General features: G+C 37.3%; 1 protein-coding gene across 1 annotated transcript in view; it reads right to left on the bottom strand.

Moving 5' to 3' along the window:
• LOC140443149 (phenoloxidase-activating factor 3-like) overlaps positions 1-24,434 on the bottom strand; it is a 49,725-nt gene that overhangs the window by 22,535 nt on the left and 2,756 nt on the right. Inside the window, exons 2-5 of the mRNA XM_072534242.1 lie at positions 12,991-13,148; positions 5,332-5,527; positions 5,111-5,201; positions 2,067-2,263 (exon numbers count right to left, since the gene is read on the bottom strand). Of these exons, the coding sequence (XP_072390343.1) occupies positions 2,067-2,263; positions 5,111-5,201; positions 5,332-5,527; positions 12,991-13,148 (642 nt within the window). The remainder of the gene's footprint in view (positions 1-2,066; positions 2,264-5,110; positions 5,202-5,331; positions 5,528-12,990; positions 13,149-24,434) is intronic.

Raw genomic sequence — 24,434 nt, 5'->3', positions numbered from 1 at the left:
AAACAGATCAACAATAGATCAACTATTCACGCTCAGACAACTTCTAAAAAAGGAATGGGAGTATAACAGACCCATACACAATCTTTTCATAGACTTTCGACATACATATAATAGCGTAGAAAGAAGCCAAGTATATAATGCCATGGCGGAGTTCTCAATACCAAAGAAACTCATTCGGATGACCAAAATCTGTATGGAGGGTGGAATATCTAAAGTACGTGTAAATAATAAACTGTCTGGCAGCTTTGAAATCAACAGTGGACCCAAACAGGGTGATGCGTTATCTCCACTAGTTTTTAATCTTGTATTAGAGAAAGCCATGAGGTCGGCCGAAATAAAAACAGAATTGCTATCGGTTCAAGGTCCCAAGCTATTACTCGCATATGCAGATGACATAGATCTCGTTAGAGACTCCATCCTATCCACGAAAGACATCTTCAAAAAGGTGGAAGGAGCAACAAGTGAAGTAGGGCTGAAGATTATTGAAGAGAAGACGAAATATATGCGTATAAATAGAACGACACGAAGAGTCAAAATGGGATAAAATGTGACGGTCAACACCTTCAATTTCAAAAAAGGACAACGTTTTAAGTATCTGGGGGCCGTAATCACAGCTGACAACGATATTACTGAAGAAATAAAAGACAGAATCCAATCTGCAAACCGCTGTCTATTCGCACTGGATAAGCTCATAAAATCAAAAAATCTTACAAGAAGTTCAAAGATCAAAATCTATAAATCCATCGTCAGACCTGTAATAATGCGATGGAGAGATAACATCTAAGCAGATCTTCGAAAAATGAATATTCCATTTGACCCTAGGTTGATGGAAGACCGAACAAATTGGAAAAAAGTTGTACAGTCAGCTCAGCCCCCCCCCCAGGGTTGTAGCGCTACGTGATGATGATGATGAATGTGTTTGTTGAAATGTTGAATTTATTTCCTATCCTTTTAAGTTTTTTTTATAATCATATGGTATTATTATTTTCCTCGTATTATTCCTCGTGTACGCTGTAGGATCTCGTTCTAAGTTGTTCTGTTCTATTCGGTCGATTGTTGAAAATTCCTTATTTATAAACGATAAAGGATATCATTTTTTAATAAAACAGATATTAACAAATATGTTTTTCCTCCAAAAAAGAATTGTTGTTAGAACAAGCAATTTTGGCTCTATCGTGAAGGATTTAATGATTCCCTTTTTAATATTAATATTCTGATTTGATTTTTAATTTAAATATCTGTTGGTGTGTGTTGGTTTTCTATACACCTGAGTCTCATATCCAGTATCGTTCATAAAGAATAAAACATCCAGGAAAGGTAGTGTGTTATTATATTCCTTTTCCATGGTAAATGTTATTGACAATAACATGTATGAAAACAAGTTTATTGCAAACGCTTTCACAATGAACCTTCGCAGTAATCAAATATATAAATTAATAACTTAAAGCCAATCATTTATTCCTTTACAACTGCTCTAAAGAACGTAATAAAAAAGAATGTCGTTCAAAATACAGGTCTTTGAATTTACACCGCACCGAGTCCAATTCAAACCCTATAATGGGACACTCGATAGATTCCTCTTAATCTTTAGAAGACAGTATACGAGTCTTCCTTTTGCTGCTGCAGTATCATCCAATCAAGAACATCCAATTATACCCACCGTATTTGCTGACGGCTTAAAAGGTATTTCCAAATTTCAAATTGAACTGATCACCCTTTTTATTACCGCCTACAGACTTACTTGTTAAAAATTGGTTTCCAGATATACTTTCTACATGCAAACTCCTCCTTGGACAACTCACATTCGTTCTCCTGACTCTACTGATATCAACCTATTGCGCTTAAACAAATGAGAAACGCTAGCAAGTCAACTTCTTTTCAGGTGTCGCTCTTACTCTTGTTTGTCACTCATTTCTGTCCATCTTGTCTTCTTTATTTAAACCATTTTCTCTCAAGTCCTCTATCACATTTTAAAAAATGTACCTTGATTCGATCATTTTACGATTTTGCTTGTTAGAGAATTAATTTATAAAGACATTTTTTTAAATAAAATTTTTAATACTTACTCTCATTAAACTCGATTTTTTTAACTCTCAAAAGACCAATATCATTTATAAATTGTGTAGAGTCAAAGTTCGAATGTGAAATTATATCTTCAATTGCTACATCCTGAATAGGCTCGTTGCATTCTCGGTCATTACCACTGCCTATACAGTCTATTTCTTTATTGGAAATGTCATATTCTCCAAGTCTTACACCTAACCTAAAATTTACATAAAGCAAGTTAATATTGGTTACCTCAGACAATTTGAAAACTTCAGAAAAGAAGTTTGAGAATAAAGAGACCTGGTGGTGACCAAAGAAATCAAAAATATTACATAGCAGTACAAACACAATATAAAAACATGACAACAGCAATAAAGCATACTCTAATTCCTACACCAAATGGATTGTTTACTATGGAGGCCACCACAGTAAACATCTTAACGGAACACGACACCCTTAAAATAGTTTCAGCATATGTTAAATAGATACAGAAGAGCCCACAGTTATCATAGGAGACCTAAACGCGAGATCACCCAATTGGTACGATAGAGCAACAAACCGAAATGACAGACCGTTGGACTGTTGGACCGGTGGAACCAACATGCTTCCATCGAGAAGACAGACTTCCCACTTTTCTGGATATAACAATTCTACATCATATAGGGCAACAATACGAAATACACTCACTAAATGGAGGGGATTCAACACATAATCCAATCTTACTGACCCTAGGAGCAATTGAAACAGAACAATTTCAACCCAACAAGAAGAAGAGAACTAGTTGGCCAAACTTTAAAAGCATAGTAAAAGATGGGCAATCACTCTGTCGGATTATCAATACGATATTTAGTATAAAAAAGGGACAACAATTAATAATGCTGATGGTTTATCACGATTACCCGGTGGTGAAAATACAAAAATTAGAGATTGTTTGTATTCATTTAGCTTGGTGGATGGATTTGCTGTTAGTAAAAGTAAAATATTTTATTTTATCTGGTTGACCCAGGAAAGTGTGATGAATCCTTGAAACCATACTTTAAACCTAGAAAAGAATTGTGAATGGAACAAAATTGCATCCTATTAGGAAATAGAGTATTTATTCCAAAAAAATTACAAGATAATGTATTGGACTTAAGTGATAGATTCGACCGTTACTTGATGGAAATTCGTTTAATCTAACAATAAAACATTGAAAACTTTCATTTTCAACTCTTCCACAAAATTTATTTTAAATTATAATCACTACAGCTGTTTCAGCCAGAGTGCCTTTCTGGAATGATCTATTTTTGGTATGTGTTTACATTTTATAGTCTTTAACCAAATAAGTTGAGGAGGGGAGAACTTATTTCAAGTTGATCATTCAGAATTATGTTTCTTGTTTATGTATATTTGTAGTAAGAGCAAGGATTCTTGTTAAGTAGACGAAAACCAGTAGAAACAGGCCACATAATTATTGTAATCAGATAGATCAAACTAAAATGCGACAGAAGGGAGATGAGTACAGAGAAGTCTTACGAAAAGAATTTGTAGAACATTATCAACAAGAATATTTCGACATGAACACAAATAATAAAGAAATGCAACGAAAGCTCTTGAAAGCAGGACTGACTGTTGCAAAGAAAACGAAAAATAAAGAAGACAGAATAAGTGATGGAACAAAACGGTTGATGAAAAAGAGACGCACATTTCTAAGCGAAGGAAAGCGAAACACCGATGGTTTCAAAGAAATAAATAAACAAATAAAGAAGAGAGTAAAGGAAGATTTAAGGATCTACAATGAAAACAAGGTAGAAAAAATAATAAAAAAGAACCAAGGCTTGAAATGCTTGAGATCAAACTTAGAAAAGCCTATAATAATCTCATTGAAGGATAAAGATGGAAAAGAAATAAGAGAAAAGAACGAAACCCTAAATGTTACTCAAACATTTTACCGTAATTTATATTCCTCAAACAATAACCCAAGTAACACTGCAAATGAAGATCTTAAGAGAAAGATAACGAATGTCAACTCAGAAATACTCCCTAACATAGAATCCTTCGAAATAAAACAAGCTATGGCACAACTAAGCAACAATAAGGCTCCGGGCCCAGATGGAATACTTGTAGAAATGTTGAAGGATGGGAGTGAAATTATTGTCGAAGAATTAAAAAAACTTTTTCAACGAATGTCTTCACAGAGGAGATGTCCCAGATGATTGGAATGAAAGTTTGACAATACTTCTCTTCAAAAAAGGAGACAGGGGAGATCTGAATAACTATAGGCCAATCTCCCTTCTGTCATAAATGTACAAACTGTTCTCGATAGCTCGATAGTTATCAACCGGTAGAGCAGGCAGGATTCCGAAAGGCTTACAGCACAGCGAATCATCTTCTTACAATCAGAACGCTAATAGAGAAAGCCAATGAATATCACTTGAATTTATATATTAGCTTCGTTGATTATAAAAAAGTATTCGTCTCCATAGAACTTTGGGCAATAGAGAGAGCTATGAATAACTGCAGGATAGACTTCCGATACAGAATGCTTATACATAATATAATCACCAGAGGAGTTCGCCAGGGAGATGTTATCTCACCAATGTCTTGTACGGGGACCGATAAATAATTTTCTGACACCGCATCACTTTTAGAGTTATCTGCACTCATTGTCTGGTTAATAGTTACACCTAACGGCGTCTTTCTTTTTACAGCTTCCCCCATTTAGGGGGAGCTATTTGCACTCCGTACACTATATCACAAAAAAAAATTTAAACTAGTTTACAAAGTAGAAATTAAATAATTAATAACCGATACCAGCAATTTCACAGGTTTGGTTGATAGAAATACGTCTGGTAGCTAGCATGTCTATCACTGTACTGAAGAAAAGTTCTTAAATTACAAATAACTCAAAACCATTATTTTTGTACTTACTGGTTTTACCTCATCACGGCAGAATTGTAAAGAGAATAATAGAAACAGCAATATTGTTGGTTAATTTAAAGCTTGCTGCTAGTCTACAGTACCGTCTACTTAACTCTGTTTTTTATAATTTGTAATATTACTGTCGTATTTCTTGTTTACTTACAATGCTGATCTATCCTGTAAGCAATGGGCTGCCGTGAGGATATATCTATTATTGATAATTGATCCTGCACACTTAAACTCTGCTTTATTATCTGAAAGAAATTAACCAATAGAAAATTGTAATTATGTGTAGTAAAAGGAGATAGGTCTAATCAACTAGTAATAAAAGACAAAAATTGCAAGAATGAGAATTTTTTAAAAAGATATAATTTTTTTTCTTACCAGATCCTCTAAAACTCAGTAAAGACATCCATGGATATTCACTAAGTTCTGCATCTTCTCCATTTATCACTCTTATATGCGCTATATCCAAATAACCACAATCTTCGGGCAATAGCTTGTAGTTTTTATGTTTAGTAATATCCACATCGGTTGAATCCCCGTCACTAATGACTATTTGACTAGTAGGACAACACACCTTAACACATAAAAACATTAAATTGTAATAATTGACAATAGAATGCTTTTATTTTAGTCATAAGATTCGTTTTCTTTTATTTACAAAAAACCCGCTTCAACCTAATAAGGTTATTAGCAAAACGGTAACAGTTAATTACACTCAGCTTAGTAAATTAAAGTCTTTTAAAAACAAAAGTAGGTTATCTATAGTGCTGCCCTCATAAGCTAAAAGGCCCTAACTCCAACATTTTTGTAAATCTCTTTTATGGGCATTTATGAATCGGCGTATAAAAATACACTTTGTCGTTAGAAAGCCTTAAATCCATCAAAATGACGAGTTATTGTAAAATATATATTGGCCCTAAATCCAGTTTGGTGTCATTTTTGTTAAAAGAAAGCCCTATGTAGCAAAAAAGAACTAAAAGTACCCCAAATCTACAAACATTTGTATTTAGGGCCCTTTTTTCTTCTAATTACGCCTATGAATACGGAATTAAGGCCGTCTTCTGTGAAATACCGCGGAATAGTTTTTGAAGTTAGGGTATTCTTTTACCAAATGTTATGGCGTGACTGGCTGTTTTGACGTGGCTTTTGCCAGTTTCATTCTCATTAATTGTTTGACGCTGACGAGTACTACTTCTTTGGTTTGTGGATTTAATTTTGTTTAGTTGTAATTTTAAGATCCCGTTTTCCCAAAAAGATATAATATCCATTTTATTTTCCGCATCATTTAATCAAGTAAGTTCATTCATATTATGTATTTAAAGATATTCAGTTATCAGTAAAGTTGTAACGTTAACCTCAAAATGTAATAGTCTAGGTTCTTGAATCTAATTTTGATAGACCAACATTGTTGCATAACTAATATTACCAATTTGGACACAGTTTAAAAGTTGCTTGCTCAAAAATTGAAAACAATGTATATATATATATATATATATATATATATATATATATATATATATATATAGTAAAAACAGAAAATGAAACTTCTAAAATTACAGTTAAATAAGAGTAGGAAAAACTAACTTTATAAAAATAATTTATTAAATGAACGTTACACAAAGAGAAGGATATTTTAACAAAAATTAAAGTTGCGTTTCTATTTCTCACTTTAAAAAATTTAATAGTATTAGATTATCTTCCTGTCAGTTTGGATTAAGATTTTTATATTCTTCCAGTGTCTAGTTTTTGTATTAATAACAAAAATTATAACATAGATCCAATTATTTGTTTTGAGCTAGTCAGTTCATCTTTTGCATAAGATCTAACGATTTTTTATATATTTTAGGTGGGCGGTTTAATAAGAATTTTGACAGTTTAAATCGTTGAAGCAATGATACCTAGACGTAATTTATCAAGAGGAGCTTTAATGCCATCGACGTTGTCTGAACAAAATCAACAACTCAATGATGTTCTCAAAAAGACTGAATACAACTTAAAAAAAATCTGCTACCAATGGAAGATGATAGTGCAACTTCGTTAACTAGACAGGCTCAATTTAAAACCAAAATAATACCTGCTTATCCAGTGATTGAAGAAGATATTGACTCCTTAAATTTAGAAATAGAAACTGTAAACAATAGTGTAATTCGTAATAAAAATCCTCAAGAAAATAAACAGCAGTTAGATTTAGAACAAGAACCAGATAGAGAAAATAAGGAACTTGGTATTACAAAAAGTGGAACTAAAAGGATACGGAAGAAAACAAGTACAACTTTAAAAGAAAAATTACGAAACAGAATAGGGAAGACCATCCCACGCGCGATCCTTATGATGATAAATGTCGCTACACATGCAATGTAACGCCGAATTTTGAAACAAAAATTTCACCGAAAGACGACACTTTATCGTCTTATACACCACTGCGCTCCCGGTAAAAAGACATCGAGGTATATCGCAAACCAAACACAATTCATTTCGATATTTTTTTAATGACCAAAAAGGCGAAAGAGTCAGGGTATTTAAAACATTTTTTCGAATGACTCTTGGATTTTCTAAAGAAAATAACTCAGTTATTTATGATACCCTCACATCTGATGACAAAAATACAATGACAGGTACGGCGTCAGGTGTAACCGACAAAAGGGGAAAGCATTCTTATTATAAGAAAATTGACAGAAGCGTCATTAGAAAAAATCATATATAGAGTTACAACACAAGTATTTCTCATTACAGAAAAAACATGCACCAAATCGCCGATACCTCCCAAATGATGTGACCATTCAAAGGATGTATGATGACTTTAGACGAAGTGAAAACTTTTGTGACTGTTCTTACGATTTAACAGAAAAGTTGTTAATGAACTCAATATATCATTCACTAAACTCGGTCATGAAGAATGTGGCATGTGCTTCAAGTTTAAAGATCATAATAAAGACCACAGTCAGGAAAACTTATCATCAGATTGTTTGGTTTGCGTCTGTTGGAAAAGCCATATTGCAAAAGCTACAGAATCAAAACAATTATATAAAGAGCATACAAAACTACAGTCTTCCAATGACACCATGTTCTTTTGTGCTGATCTTCAAAAGTCATCATGTTGCCATGCATGGATTTCTTTAAAGAAGTCGTGTTTACTCGAAGAATGGTAGTGTTTAATGAAAGTTTTGTACCTATTGGTACTAAACGTAAGACCAAACCTCCCGCGGAATTGTGGCATGAGGCAATAAGTAGAAGAAAAAAGGAAGACATCCTAAATGTCTATAACTCGTCTTTTTACCATTTCAGAGATGTAAAACATATTTGTATTTGGCTGGACAATTGCTCAGCACAAAATAAGAACTGGACTTCCTTTACCTTTTTGGTGTATATTGTTAATTATTGCATGGAGATTTCTGTCGACGCCATTGATATTTTTTATTTCGAACCAGGTCACACTTTTATGGCTGCTGACTCCTTTCACCATCAGGTAGAATTAGCTATGAAGCATAGTGGAAAAGTGTACGATTTCCAAGATGTTGTTAAGAGTGTTCAGGAAGCAAACTTAGGGAAAGTGGAAACAAAGGAGCTTAGTGGTGAGGATCTTTTCGCTTGGAAAGAGTACACTTCCAAGCCAAAATTTACGCATCGTGGCAACGATAGAGTTCCGTATCTTACAGACATTGTAAAAATTATAGCTAAACGAGGCAATACAATTCTACTATATTCCACTAATTACCAAGAATCTAATATCAAAGTGCTAAATTTCTTACAAGCTAAATATATCAAGAACTTTCCAATGCCTGAGAAAACTAAAGAAGTAAGAGGATTTAATAAAGCTAAGAAAAAAGAAATAGTTGAACAATTGTGCCCTCGTTCAAATTTTTATATGTCTATTCATTTTAAGATATTACACAGTTCTTAAAAACATAAGTTGTATTTTCAATAAACCTTTTATGTTCAGTCTGTATAAAATTAGTTAATTTTTAAAGTAAAAAGCTTTAGCTTCCTATACGAGGGAGTTAGGGGTTCTTAGAATCTGATAAGTCAGCATCCAACTTTAAAATAAAAAGCCCTAAATCCGTTTTTCTCCTAAAAAATTTAAATATTCTTTTTTATTATTTAAAAACAAAACTACATCAACCGCGTAGGGTTATTAGTGGATATATTCAATTGAATAACTTGATGTCTTTTAAATAGCCTAACACTGTCAAAATTTTTTTGGTGAGAACTGTCTTGAGATCATCATCTGTGAATCCCTGGGATCTTCTTTTTTTCCTTGAATTGAGGACAATCAAGCAGGATGTGTTTCACAGTTCACAGTCAGTGGATTAGAGCAGCTGGAGCAGATAGGTAGTGGTTCTTTTGTTATTAGGTATTTGTGTGTTAAGGCAGTATGGCCAATTCTTAAACGATTAATAATGACTTCGTTTCTTCTAACAGAGAAGATAATCTCAGAACTTTTTCAGTGTATTTTAGTGAAAATGCAGATAACTGTTTGTGTTTAATTTGTAATAGATAGGATATATGTAATAGATAAATAGATAGGACATATGTAAGTCTGTTTTATATTTTATTTTGGTATAAACCCATGTAATTTGTTTTTCTGTTTGTGTAACTGCATGTTTGTTCAAAAATAAATGTTTATTTCATTTCTTTGAACCATTTTGTCTTTTATTTTAGAAAAATCTCCTAACCTTTTTTTTGTGTTTACTTCTTTAGGAAGGAAGAGCCTTTTTTCCTTCATCCAGCAAGTTTAGGATCCTTCGAAGCGGCGTCCTTTTTTTTTCTTAAATAGCTAGAAGTCTTTCTTGTTGTTCTATTTGTTCATTTGTCCCAGTAGATTCATGAAAGTAACCCCTTTGTTTAATTTTTTTGTAGTTGCCCTAATCCAACCTCATTGCCATTTACTTATCCACGACCCCAGCTCTCCTAACAAACCTTGAGTGCCGTTCGCATACATTTCGATTTATTTTCCTTGCCTATCTCGACCCCCATAATTTCAGTCCCTAATTTTCTACCCCTTATAATAATACCCCATGTGGTAAGCAAAAATAATTTCGTTACAAATCTTTTGTAAAGTTGTGAAAGAAGTGAAATTGGTCGATAATTTTTCAGTTCTACGGTGTCTTCCTTTTGTGTATTAGTATTATTTTAGCAGTATTCCATTGGTCGGGTATGTTGCCTTTTATTAAATAGTATTTTTAGACATGTGACGGCTTCTTCTCCGCCTTTCTTCAGCATTTCTGCTAGGATTCCATCGCTTCCAGGAGCTTTATTCTTTTTTTCATTTTTATTTCTTTTACTGCTCTTTCTATTTCTTCGTGGCTTATTTCGGGCATGACTTCTGAGTTGATATCTGTTATCTGCTTTGAGGAGTTAGAGGGATCGTTTCTGTAACGATACAGATCGGCGTAGAACTTTTCAATTGAGTTTGCTATATCAGATTTACTTTTTTCTAGTTCATTTTTAATGGTTACTATATTTTTCTTTCCTAGTTTCGGTTTGGTGCATTTGAGACTTAGGTTTTTCTCTATGGCTTGTTCTATACGGTCTTCTTGATGTTTTTTAATGTCCTCTTTTATCTGTTTTCTTATTACTCGATTAAGTTCCTTAAATTCTACAGTATCTCTTTTGTTTTGTCTCAGAAGATCTTTTGTTTCAGCATGTTTTGTGATTCTACACTTATTTTGGATTTTCGTTTTCTGTTAGCGGTTGACACTTCTAAGCTTGCATTTAATACCTAGTTCTTTTGTTATGACTTCATTGATTTCATTTAAGATAAATTTATCTAGATTTAATACTTTCGCTGGTTTTAACTTGCTTTTATATTGTTCTGTATTAGATTATAGTTCATCTGTGTCTGTATTTTTATAAGTTTATTTCTATTTTTATTATGTTTTATCTCTAATTTGCCTCTAACCATTCGGTGATCGCTACTTACTGACGCCGTATTTATTACTGTTACGTCCTGTATGATATCTGTTTTGTTACACAGTATGTAATCTATTTCGTTCCGAGTTTTTCCATCTGGGGATAGCCACGCCCACTTTTTTCCTTATAGAATGTGTTCATTGCATAGTATTTGTGGGCTTGTAGAAAGTTAACTAAGATTTCTCCTCTCTCATTCCCAACTCCACAGCCAAATTGTCTTATACAGTTTTGGCTTTTTTCTAGTCGTTGTCCAATCTTAGCGTTGAAGTCTCTTATTATCATGGTATACGTACTGTGATAATTCGTGCTAGTTTCTGCAATTTTCTCATAAAATTCTTCCCACTCTTCCCCTTTTCTTTTCACTCTGCTAGACCAATTATGTCCCATTTTAAGTCCTTAATGTCTTCTTCGAGTTCGTAGACTTTTTCATCTTTGCGTAAGGACCTAATATTTAGAGTCAATCGTGTGGTTTTTAGCGATTTCTTGCACTGTATTGTCTACCTACCTGGGGACCCCTTCCTTTTGTTTTATATATCGCCATATTCCTGTTATGAGGTTTTTTAGCCTTAAAACACCACGCTGGCTAGACGGGTTGGTGAGTGATTTTATACAATTCCTAAAATCAAGGGATTACCACTTCCGCCATCCACACCGTACCGAAGGTATTCTTCTCTTCCGTGGCTGCCGTTGTGGACTTCATCCGTGACCCTGAACAAGGGACCCTAAGCAGGTACTAGTTTCCCGGGTCAGGAAACAGCTGACCCGGGTATTTTGGAATTGTAATAGACAGCAATTGACTGTTGGAATTTTTATAATCAAAGGTAAAGATGAAGATATATTTTTGTATTGATATAAGAGTGGAAATTGCTTCCAGTTAAGTGGGTTAATTGCATGATAAATTCCGCGGGAATATGGGAGATTAAACTTTAAAGAGTCATTAGCCATGGATATGTCTAAAATATTATTTATTGGAATTGTTTTATTTACAGTTATGATAGAAGTGTAATTAAGGATTATTGGCTGCCTCCGAAGCTCTAGCGTGGGTTCACCTATTTCATCTTGTATGCTATTCATCGGAGTTGTTCTGTAGGCTCCCAGTATAATCCCAAGGAGGGGTGTTATGTAATGTATCCAAAGGTTTTAACATTGTTGTGCTGTTTGGAATAAAATTTAGGAACGAATTAAGGATCTGTTTCACATGACTAGTGTTTTACTAACAGCACCCCAAGTTTTGTGAGCTAGGTACTTTAACAAGTTAAGACCATTTCGACATGAATATGACTTTTCCAATTTAACTGTTGATCAAATATCACTCCTAGAAATTTTATTTCGTTTGTATAAAAAAGATTTGGGTTTTCAAGCATTAGATTCGGTTTATCCTCGATATGTCTTTTTGAAAATATTATACATTTTGTTTTATTAGAACAAAACCCGAAACCGGTACTTAGGGACCAATTTACTAGTTTATTTAAGTGTTCTTGTAATATTGACGCCATACGATTAACGTTCTTGCCTTTGATGTAAATAATTAGGTCATCAGCATATTGTCTTGCCTGAACAGGTTTCGCAATGATTTTTATTATATCGTTTATTGCTAATAGAAATAGAGTAGGACTGATAATCGATCCTTGTGGGATTCCTTTTTGTTGTTCTCTAAGATAAGATATAGCACCATTTGCTCGGACTTGAAATGTTCTTAAAGTTAAAAAATTGTTTGTGTAATCCAAAATATTTCCGTAATATCCCAATTTTATAGAACATTCGATATGCGGTGTTTCCATAGCTTATACTGTGTCAAATGTTTTAGTTATGTCAAAGTAAATTGCCATACATTTTTGATTATTTTTAAAAGCTTCGTGAATAGCGTTTTCTAGATCTATAATGTTGTCGTTTGTAGATAAGATTCGTTTTGAAATTATTTTTAACAATAAATTATCTTTCTCATCTCTCGTTTCATTAATTGCAGCACACTTTTATGGATCGAAAAATTAATACATTGAACTGAAAAATTGAAAAAGTGATGGAAAAATTCATGGTCAAACGAGTGAAAACAAAAACATAATATGCAAAATTTATGTTCAGTATTTCATTTAAGATTATCAAATAACAATAATCAAGATAACTTACCTTATAGTCTTCAGAGCAAAGGTAAGCCTCAAGTTGTTTCTGTGCTGTATCGGATAAGGGTCTTTCAACAGTTAGAAGAGCTGTCATCATAGGTTGACATGATCTTATTGGAATACAACTTCCCTGTTTTTTATCAGGAGTCGTACAGACGTCTCCATCTAAATAAATAAATTAAAAATAATGTACGATATCCCACATCATATTATAGTATACACACAATACAAAAATGTAAAAAAAACAATCAAACAAAAAATCAAAGAAGCAAAGGAATTATATATATTGTGCAGAAATGCAAAGATTAAGACAGCCTTTTTTTTTATTAATTTTTGATTTTTAATTTTAATCCCAAGTAACTGTAATAGAGCCATCTAAAAACCGGATTACAAAATGCCAGAGATGGTTTAGTTTCATTATAAATAAATAAATTTATTTATACTTTAGTTGTCAAAGAAGAAAATGCCACTGATCCTCTAAAAATCATACGAACAAGCTAAATTTGTCTGAGAATGTTGATTTTTGGACCCTAAAAAATGCAAAAAAGTTTACTATTGTTATATTTAAAATTACATTTTACATTACAATTACATTTAAATTTAAAAATAAATAAATCAGGGAAAAAAACCTGAAACCATGGAAAAGAAAGTGCGAAGGAATGGGTATACCAGTAAGGAACGAATATCTGTATACGCTAAGTTTTGCCGACGACCAAATAGTGATCGCACAAGACGAGGATGACCTCAATTTTATGATGAGAAAACTGGAGCAGGAATATACAAAGAATGGGATGGAAATAAACCTAAAGAAAACTGAATACCTAACAACGGAGAATACAGAAATAAAACAGCTGGAAATAGACGAAGGTAAACAAATTAAAGGAACAGGCAAGTATAAGTATTTAGGTTTCATAATATCAAACAAAGGAACAACGGAGGAAGATATAAAAAATAGACTAGGACAAACAAGAGACTGCATACGAAAATTGAACCCGGTACTGTGGGATAAGAACATCAGCATGAAAACAAAGAAAAAAATATATAATACCATGACCAGAAGTATCCTCACTTATGGGTGTGAAAATTGGACAATAAATAAGAAAACCAAAAACAAAATAAAAGCAACAGAGATGGAAATCCTAAGGAGAAGCTGCAGAGTAACAAGAAGAGATAGAATAAATAACATGGAGATTAAGAGGAGAATGGGAATGAACTCCGACATAATAGACTACATCGAACAGAAGAGGTTAACCTGGTACGGACATGTCAGAAGAGCAGACCAAAATCGGTGGATAAATGGAATAACAGAGTTGAGCTCGATAGGAAGAAGAAAGAAAGGCAGACCCCGAAGATCTTTCAGAGATGAAGTGGATGAAGCAATGAGTAGAAGAAACCTACAGGAAGGGGACTGGCTAAACAGGAAAAATTGGAGAAAACGGTTGAGTGAAGTAATACAGTGAAAACTGTGGAAATCCTTGTATATATATATATATATATATATATATATATATATTTAAAATTATACGCGCCCGATGGGGGACTATACCCGTATTGGGTATAGTCCCTCATCGGGCGCGTCCCGGGTGGCGGATAGAGGAATGCCTCCCAGATATGGGTGGTACCGGGGAAATGAAATACCCGGCATGGACCAAAAACTAGCAAAACAATAGCGTCTGATCCAGAGTGGACGGCTACGAACAGCGTCTGACCCAGAGTGGGCAGCTGATACAGAACTCACCAACCCGTCTGGCAAGCGAGGTGTTTTAATGCCAAAAAAACCCTCTTCAGGAAACATGAATTATGAAACAAACGGAATAGGACCCCAGGTGGGTAGAGTTACTAACTCGGAATCTCCCAGACCGGGAAACCGGTCCGCCTCAAGGATATTAAGCGAGGCAAATATTCGACAAAAATAAATGTAGGAACGTATAACATCAGATCCATGAACAAAGAGCCTAAAATCCACGAACTAGAGGAAGAACTGACTAAAATACATATCATCGGCATATCCGAAGTAGGAAGAAAATGAGAACAAAAAATACAGCTAAAATCAGGAAATTTGCTACACTTTAAAGGTAATGAAGAAAACACCAACAATGGAGTAGGATTTATTATAAATAAAAAAATAGTTAAACACATACAATCTACCAGGGGCATATCAGATAGAGTAGCATACACGACGATTAAATTAAAAAGAACGTCCTTAAAAATCATACAGGTGTACGCTCCAACAAGTACCTACAGCGATGAGGATATTGAACATTTGTACGAAGACATAACAACAGCTATGGAAGAAAAGAAATCAAAATTAACGCTAATAATCGGGGACTTCAGTACCAAAATAAAAGAACAACTATATAAAGAAGAAGACAAATTAGGACACCATGGATACGGCAAAAGAAATGATAGAGAACACACATTGATGAATTACTTGGAGAAGAAGCAACTATATGTAATGAATACATTCTTTAAGAAAAATCCCCAAAGAAAATGGACATGGATTAGTCCCAATGGTGAAACTAAAAACGAAATTGATTTATATTCTTTCAACGCAAAAATCCATGGTTAAAGACGTAACAGCCCTAAATCGCTTCTCAACTGGTAGCGACCATAGACTAGTCCGAGCCAAGCTGATCATTGATAGTAGATTGGAAATAAGAGAGACAATGAAAAATAATCAGAAATTAGATATGGAAAAACTAAAACAAGAAAAACAGATGTTCGAAGAAAAAAAAAGGAAATATTGCCGACCAAGGAAGATATAGAACAAAAACATATCGATGAAATAAATATGATATGTACTGAAACTCTAACGAAAGTGGGTAAAGAAATAGCACAGACAACAATAAAAAAAAAGAAAGTTTCATATCCCAGGAAACAAAGATTCTTATGAACACAAGAAGAACATTACTAGAACAAGGGGACAGAAATAAAATAGAATACAAAGAAATAAACAAAACTATTAGAAAAAATATCAAGGAGTGTAAACGGAGAGTACAGGAAGAAAAGATAGAGAAAACAATTGAAAAAAAATAGAAACATCAAGTGCTTAAAGCAGAACCTAGAAAACATACAAATTAATAGCATAAAGAACAAAGAAGGAGTGGAGACCAACAATATAAAAGAAATTTTACAGATAACGCACGAATATTATATAAATCTCTATAAAACAGAACAAAAACCAACCCAAGAAATCCGTAATCAGTTACAACAAAATAAAGAACGTTAACTCTGACCTACAACCAGAAATCAGTAAAAATGAAATTAAAAAGGCACTCAAAGAAATGAAGAATAACAAATCTCCTGGGAAAGATGGAATAACTGTGGAAATGCTAAAAAATGGGGGAAAACTACAGTGGGAGTCCTTTATGTACTAATGAATAAAATATTGAGCATAAAACAAATACCCACCACATAGAACGCGGCAATAATACTATTACTATTTAAGAAAGGCGATGGAAAAGATCTGAAAACCTATAGGCCCATAACGCTACTGAATGTAATGTACAAACTGTTAACTAAACTACTAAGAAACAGATTAACAACTAAGTTAGATAATTACCAGCCAAGAGAGCAAGCCGGTTTTAGAAAAGGATTCAGTACAAGCGACCATCTGCTTACGATAAAAATATTATTTGAAAAGGCCAACGAATATCAAATCCCAATGTATTTGGCATTTGTAGACTTTGAAAAAGCATTCGATAAGGTGGAACATTGGGGAGTAAAGAAGTCTTTACAAAATGGGAGAATAGACTATAGATATACGGACTTAATTTCCAATATATATGATCAAGCAACAACATCCATCAAATATTGTTCTGAAGCTATTTTCTTGTGGCATTTTAAAGTAATTACTATTTAAATGGGAATAAGCCACAATTAAAGGTTAAAGTACGTTTATTGACGTTTCAATTTTCACTTCAGAAATCGTTCTCAAAATTTTTTTCAATGTGTCCCCAGTAAGTTGTTGTTCCATCGTTTTCGTGGTCTTCCTACTAATCGTCTTCCTATTGGGGAACCGTCTCTTGCCGTCTTTACTACTCTATTTGTTGTCATTTGGCTTACATGATCGTTTCATTCTACTCTTCTCTTTATACCTGGTTCTTGATGTTCTACACCTTGCATCTACGTCGTATACCTGTACTTCTAGCTCTGTCCTCTAGTGTCTTGCCATCAATTTTTCTCATCTCTGCTGTTTCTAACATCCTTTTGTCCTCTCTGTGTCAGGTTTTGTTTCTGCCGCGAATGTTATTATTGTTCTGATGACTGTTTTGTCAATTTTGCCTTGATAAAAATATCGGGAAATTTCTTTCCCGATATTTTTATTTCTCCATATTGTTTAATTCAGACAGCCTGCGGCTCCGTTTGCCCTATTAACTTGATCTTCCACTTCAGTTTAGAGCTTTCCGTAGCTAAATAATGTGATGCCTAGATATGTAAACTCCATCACTTGTTCTGTTATCTGACCTTCCAGCTCCAATTTACATCTTAGTAAATTTGGTAGTGTAACCATGCATTTTGTCTTTTTGGGGAAATTAACATGTTAAATTTTCTGGCGGTTATACTAAATTGCTGCAGCATACGTTGTAAATTGTCTTCACTTTGAGAGAGTCGTATTGCGTCGGCTGCAAGCAAATTCTTCGAGGTTGTTTTTCTCCCATTTGTTATCCTTTTTTAGTTCTTAATTTTTTTATTATTTTATCCATAATCAGGTTAAACAATAGAGGACTTAGGGAATCTCCCTGTCTTTTCCCATTTCCAGCTTCAATAGGGTCGGTTAGTTCTTCTTCCACTTTTACTTTTATTGTGTTCTTTTGGTAAATATTTTCGTTCGTTTTTATTATTCCTAGAGGTATCTCTCTTGAGTACAATAAGTGAACAACGTCCTTTAATTTGACCCGGTCGGTCAAATGCCTTCTTAAGGTCCACGAAACATAGATATGCCGATTTGTCGTATTCTAGTGATTTCTCTTGCACTTGCCTCATTATCCTGCTAGTGTTATAATTTCATTCAGTTTATTTATTGTCACTGTTGCGTAACAACAATATCTATCCTACGGAGGAAAAAATTCAACTAATAAAGCCTGCTCTGTCTCCAACAAACCTTACTGAATTGAAATCTGATCTTGTGTTATTAAATTATTGTTGCGTAACAACAATATCTAATATTTTTATTTTATGTTTGTATCATATCATTATATCACACTGTATATTAGTTTAGATTTATAAAATTCCTTTGTACCATCTAATAATCTGTACGGCGCCGATAACTTGCGCCAATGAAAGGATTAGTTATTCCAAATTATTGGTTTGAGTCATTTGAAATTTCCCAACATTAACGAAAGCTACCCTTCTATGAAAGGAAAGTCGAAGGTATTCTAAATGTAAACATATCCTTTACTTACGTCGAGGGTCAGGGGGGAGATTTCTGAATGTTAAGAAACGATTACGAGCCGAGTGATTTGAAATCAGTTTCATATCAATCAGTATTAGTTCGAATCCAGCATTGGATGAGCTATATGCTCCTGTCCGCGCTAGTAGCACCTCAGAAGGTTTAGCACAGTCGGTATAGTAATAAGTTTTACTCAGTTCGTGTCAATATTGTATTACTGACAAGTTATCTAGTTTTATAGTTTCATAAAGTTTAGTTTCATAAATCAGCTATCGTAAGCAAGTTATCGGCGTCCAACATCCATGTAGAATGTAGAAAATGGGCGGCCAATAGAGCCTGATACACTGCGACCTTTGCAGATCTATTGTGTTTCCCCCTTATTTTAAAGCACTTCATCTAGCTTGGTCCTCTTAATGAGACTCAACAGCCTTGATAGTGGCCTTTTCATGTAGCCTGGTGCTTCCGGTTTTTCCTCTCCGAGTTCTAGAAACCGCGTTCGTGCGAGACCTTCGCAATGGCACAGAACGTGTAGAGCGGTTTCCTCTTCTTTCAGACAGAAACGACAGGTGTCCTCTTCTGTCAAGCCTATGAGACTCAAGTGTCTATTGTGTCTACAGTGCCCAGTGAGCAGACGCACTATCATTCTGACAGTCCTGCGTCTGTGCGAAAGTAAGTCTGCTGTAAATTTAGCCGAATGTCCTTTGATGAACTGTTTGGCCTGCCTCTGTCCTGGTGAGTTGTTCCACCACTCAAGAGACTTCTGTTGCACCCATTTGTGTATGGCTGCCCTTTTTATCGTATTTGCGATTCCAAAGAAGGGTTCCGGACCAACCAGTGGCGTAGATGCGCCTTCTCGGGCAAATTCATCGGCCTTCTCGTTGCCACGATGACCCTTATATCCCGGCACCCAGGCAAGTGTCAACCTGTTTTGACTTCCCACCTGAGAGAGGACATCCAAACAGTTCCATACCAGCCATGAATCGACCTGTACCGAATTGAGAGCCTTTAGAGCCGCTTGACTATCCGAATAGATAACGATGGAGTCGTTATCTACATTTCGGCCGATTAGTTCCATAGCGCACCTGTGTATAGCAGCTAATTCGGCTTGAAATACGGTCGCGTATGTTCCTAGACATACCCGGACTTCCGTCCTTGGTTTTATGCCATATATTCCAGCCCCCGTACCTGTATCCGTTTTGGAGCCGTCCGTATACCATATTGAGTTTGCTGTTAGCGGCGGACCAGTTTCCCAGTCCTCTCTTTTTGGTATTGTAATTTGAAATTTTTTGTTAAAACTATACCTCGTAACCATTCGGTCTACAGGCATTCCTAGAACGGGGTCTGCCTTTATGTCCTGGTATAGCCTTAAGTTATCAGCTCCCTGCATCATACTTATTGGAGCTTGGCCTTGGATCAACCGATGTACTGTTGATCTGGCTTCACTCTGTATGTATATATGCAGAGGTGGTAGGTTTAGCAGAACTTCTAGCGCGTCCGTTGGGGCTGTTCTCATGGCTCCTGTAACACTCAAGCATGCAAGTCTTTGTGTGCTACTGAGCAATCGAATCGCTCCGGACTGTTGCGTTTTGTTCCACCACGCCACTGAACCATAAGTTATCATGGGCCTTATAACCCTTGTGTATAACCAGAGGTTCATTTTAGGATTTAGCCCCCAATTCTTACCACACATTCGTCTACATGTGTTCAGGGCCATAGTGGCCTTCTGTGTGACTTTCTGAATGTGTGCATTCCATGTCAGCCTCTGGTCGAATATTACACCTAAGTACTTGGCCTGACTTGTGAATGGGATTTCTACTCCCTTGAGCACTAGTGGCCTTGCAGTGCTCTTTTTCTGGTGAAGGGAACAACAGATGTTTTTTTAGGGTTAACCTTCAGGCCTTCCTCCTAACACCAGCTGTCCACCATCCTCAGAGCGACTTGAAGTCTCTCCGAAATTATTTTGGTAAAGCGTCCTCGGACTACAATTACCAAATCGTCCGCATAACCCAGACAGTAAAAACCCTCCCTGGACAGTGTATTAAGTAGGTCGTCCATAAGCGTAGCCCACAGTAATGGGGATAAAACTCCTCCTTGTGGGCAGCCGCTTCCTGCCTTTGCTTCAATAGTGGCTTGACCTAACGAGGACACAATGATCCTGTTTGTTAAGGTCGCCTTTGTCCACTCGCATATGAAGGCAGGAACTCCTCTTCTTTTAAGCGCGTCCGTTACAGACTCGAAGGAGACGTTATTAAACGCTCCCTCTATGTCCAGAAAGGTCGCCACCGCTATCTCCTTGTCATCTAGCGACTTTGAGAGCAGTCTGTTAAGATCATCCAGCGCCAAGTCAGTTGACTTTCCTGGCTGGTATGCATATTGGCGATCGCTAAGTGGATGGCTAAGTCCCTAATATACCTGTCTATCAATCTTTCCAGCGTTTTTGCTAGGAAAGAGGATAGGCTTATTGGTCTGTATGACTTGGGGGTCTGGTCCATTACCCTACCAACCTTGGGGATATATGTGACTTTCATCCTTCGCCATGCGGTTGGAATATATCTCCATGCCAAACTAGCTTTGAAGATCTTTGTTAGATGCGGGATGATCACATCCTGTCCCTTCTGTAGCAAGGCTGGATAAATCCCGTCCATTTCAGGTGATTTGTATGGCTGGAATTTATTGATGGCCCACCTGACTTTTTCCGGTCTCGTGATGTCGGTAGCTAATTTCCAGTCCGCCTTAGTAGGCCTTCTGGGGTGAGCTACCTCTACCGAAGGATTATTGTCAATGGATGAGCTGGGAAAATGTACCTTGGTGAGCATTATTAAGCTTTCCTCCAGGGTTTCTACATACGTTTCGTCCTCTTTCTTCAAGAGGCCGACCTGATTCGCAATACCATCCTTAGCCAGGACCTTGTGGATTCTGGAACATGCGGGAGCCTGTTCGACTTCCTCGCAGAACTTTCGCCACGAGTCTCTTTTGGCTTTTCGGATCTCCTTATTATATTGCGTCAGTTTTTCTCTATAAATGGCCCAGTCCTGGTTGAATTTGGCTTTATTGAATAGCCTTCTTACATCTGCCCTAAGCTTTTGTAAGTGTTCATTCCACCAGGGTGTGTTTTTCTTTCCTTTCTTTTCTCTCTCTGGACAATTCTCCTGGTAAGCGGCCAGAACAGCTCCCCTCACCGTTTCGACTGTCAGTTCGAGATCTTCCGTATCTTTTATGGTGCCGATTCCTCCCTCAAGAGACTTCTCGAGTGAGCCTCTATAGCCTTCCCAGTCCGTCTCTCTCGGGTTCCTGAACCTTGCCACCATTCGAGTCGAAGTAATTAAATCAAATCGAATGTGCCTATGGTCGGAACATGAAGGTTCCTCTGACACATGCCAATTCTTTATAGTATCGTACGTTTTTTCACTGCAAAGTGTTACATCTAAGACTTCTTTGCGCGTGGCCGTAACGAAGGTAGGTTTATTTCCTATATTGGCTATTTCTAAACCCATGCTTAAGATGAACTGTAGTAAAGACTCACCTCGACTGTTGATGTTCGTACTCCCCCATGCCAGATGGTGGGCATTGGCATCACATCCCAGTATTAGATGAAGGTTCTCCCTTCGGCTGTAGGTTATAACGTCCTCTACTATGCCTGGGCGGAAGACCTTCTCTCCAGCGAAGTAGGCAGAACAGACCAACCATCTTTTACTACCTTCCTCGGTGGAAGCGGTTAAAATACCTGTAACAAAGTCTCTAGAGCAAAGATCCGGAATCAGTGTACAGTTTACTTCGTTACCATATACAATGCATGCTCGAGGTGTCTCTCCTTTCGCATCGTATAGTAACTTACCTTGTTGCGGCTTCAAGCCTGCAATCTTCCCTCCGTGGAGCAATGGTTCCTGCAGTAGGGCCAAGTCCAGGCCTTCCATGTCAAACCTTCTGCACAAAACCGCCGACGCAGCTTTAGCATGATGAAGGTTGACCTGCAGGACCTTTACTCTGCCTTCCTCTAAACTGAAGGCTAACTTTCGGGTTTTCCCGTGTCCTCTACCCCTTCCATGGGAGCGGCCACCCGCTCAGTGGCTTCTAGCCTTCTCCCCTCCCCTGCAAGTCGGTACGGACTTCTTTCGGGATTATTCCTTCTTTAGAGCTGCTCTTGGCGCTGCTTTAGAGCTTTGCCCCTCTGAAGGTTTTACTTCTTTTCTTTTTTCCGGCCTCTGCAACCTTCTTAATGTACCCATCATCCTTGACACGGAATTTAATTCTTCCGCTGCCAAAGTAAGGACACATTTGAAGTTTGTTGAGTTCCTCAAAGGACTCTTTGTCCATTGAGAGGACCCATACCTGCCCTTTTTCTGCAGGTGTTTTGCCCAAAACGGTCCATATAAGGGTGTTGAGCTTTCGGTTGCTGACCCTTAATCGAGTCAGCACACTTTCCGCCTCCAACCTCTTTCCGTCCTCGTCTGGGATGTAGACAGTGCAAGAACACGGCCTCTCGACTTCACTCTCGTCCTTAGCCTGGAGGCTTGCACCTTCCCAAAGCTTCAGAGTGGGAGTAGTGTCCCTGAGCCATTGTGCGCTTGCACTATCCGCGCACGTCATTACCAGGTAACCGGGCTTGAACGTGCTCTTTAGCAGCCTGATTTGCGGCCCTTCTTCTGACGTTCTCTCCAGAGCCTCCAAGATGGATGTTTGCACTGCCTTAAGCTTTGTGGGTTCCATCCTGACTCCAGGGAAGCAATCACATACTACAGCCACCTTTGCCGAGCAAAGGGCTTGTGTAAAAGTCATTTCTGACTTCCTCGGCCTCTTTTTGGCTTCCGCTGGCGGCGTACTGTGGTCCAACCTTTGTCGCTTCTTTGTAGACTTTTGCGTAGCCATTTCCAGCTTTTGCTCCGCCTTCTCTTTAGACTTAGGGGGATTGTCCTTTTGTCGTCCAAGCACCTTGGTGAGGTTGGCCTTGATCACCGAGCGCTTGGCTTCAATGTAATCCTGGCCTTTTCCCACCAGATCCCTTACTTTCTTCTTGGAGGCCCCGGCCAGCCTGGCCTTAATAACCTCCTCGTCTGTCATTAGATCCACCTCCTCTAGGGAGGTGACTCTGACTGCCTTCCTTTTGGTCGGCTTCGCTATCTGTATAGTAGTGCCTTCAGGGCTTTCTACTACGGGTTGTTCGGGAATATTGGTTTCCATATTATTTTCCATATTGTTCCCACGAGTAGCTAGGGAATTACAGTCCACTCGAGCAGAGCCCCGCATGCCCGAGTAAGGCTAATTACTGTGAGGTGTCGCCTGGTTCCTTACAGGAATCGCTCTCGACCAACTACGCATGGCCATTCATCCTTCGCCGCGATGTCTTCCAGCTTGAATTGCGGATTTTTTAAAAGCTGGTTTTCTCCATCTGGACTCCTCTGTCTGGGTTACCATTCCATATCCAAGAGGTCCCCGTTTTTTGGCGCCGGGAATTCGCCATTCATCCTTCCGTGAGGATAAGGACTAGTCGGTGATGCATGCTGAGATGCAGTTGGGCTGGTATTCTCTTCTACTGGTATTTATTGGTGTCACCTATTTGGCGTCAGTGACCCCACCAGTGCCTCGCCGACAATTTCCGAGCTACGAGCTTCCTGTTGGGGTGTGAGAGGGCGGGAAGTTGGATAGGGTGAGTCGGCTACTCCTAGATAGTCTGTCGAGGAAGGCTCGAAAAGTGTGTGTGTGTGTGTGTGTGTCAGGATCGAGGGCGGGGTCCCCGCACCGGCAGACGCGTCTAATGCGTGGGACCCCACCGCCGCCGGGTTTTGGAGTTTGGCGACTGAGATTAGAGAAATTTGGAGTAGCCGTAGGGAAGTTGGAAGGGTAAACTAAAAGCTGAAGGCGAAGGCGCCGCAACTGTTCGCCTCAATTGCCACGCCTTTCTTGCGTCCAGCGGCGGTGTCCGGCGGCCACCCGGTGTACAGGCGCTGGACGCTTAGGGACTGTGTTTGGTTTCACTGGTCGTGCTCCCCTCACAATTTCAGGGACCAAGACCAGTTACTCGAGCCAACATCCATTGTTGTAATTGTTTTAATAGACTTGTT

This window comes from Diabrotica undecimpunctata, chromosome 6, assembly GCF_040954645.1.
Source record: "Diabrotica undecimpunctata isolate CICGRU chromosome 6, icDiaUnde3, whole genome shotgun sequence".
In the NCBI taxonomy this organism is placed as follows: Eukaryota; Metazoa; Arthropoda; class Insecta; order Coleoptera; family Chrysomelidae; genus Diabrotica; species Diabrotica undecimpunctata.
The sequence above is the reverse complement of the archived record's forward strand: the minus strand, read 5'-3'. Positions and strand labels throughout refer to the sequence as shown.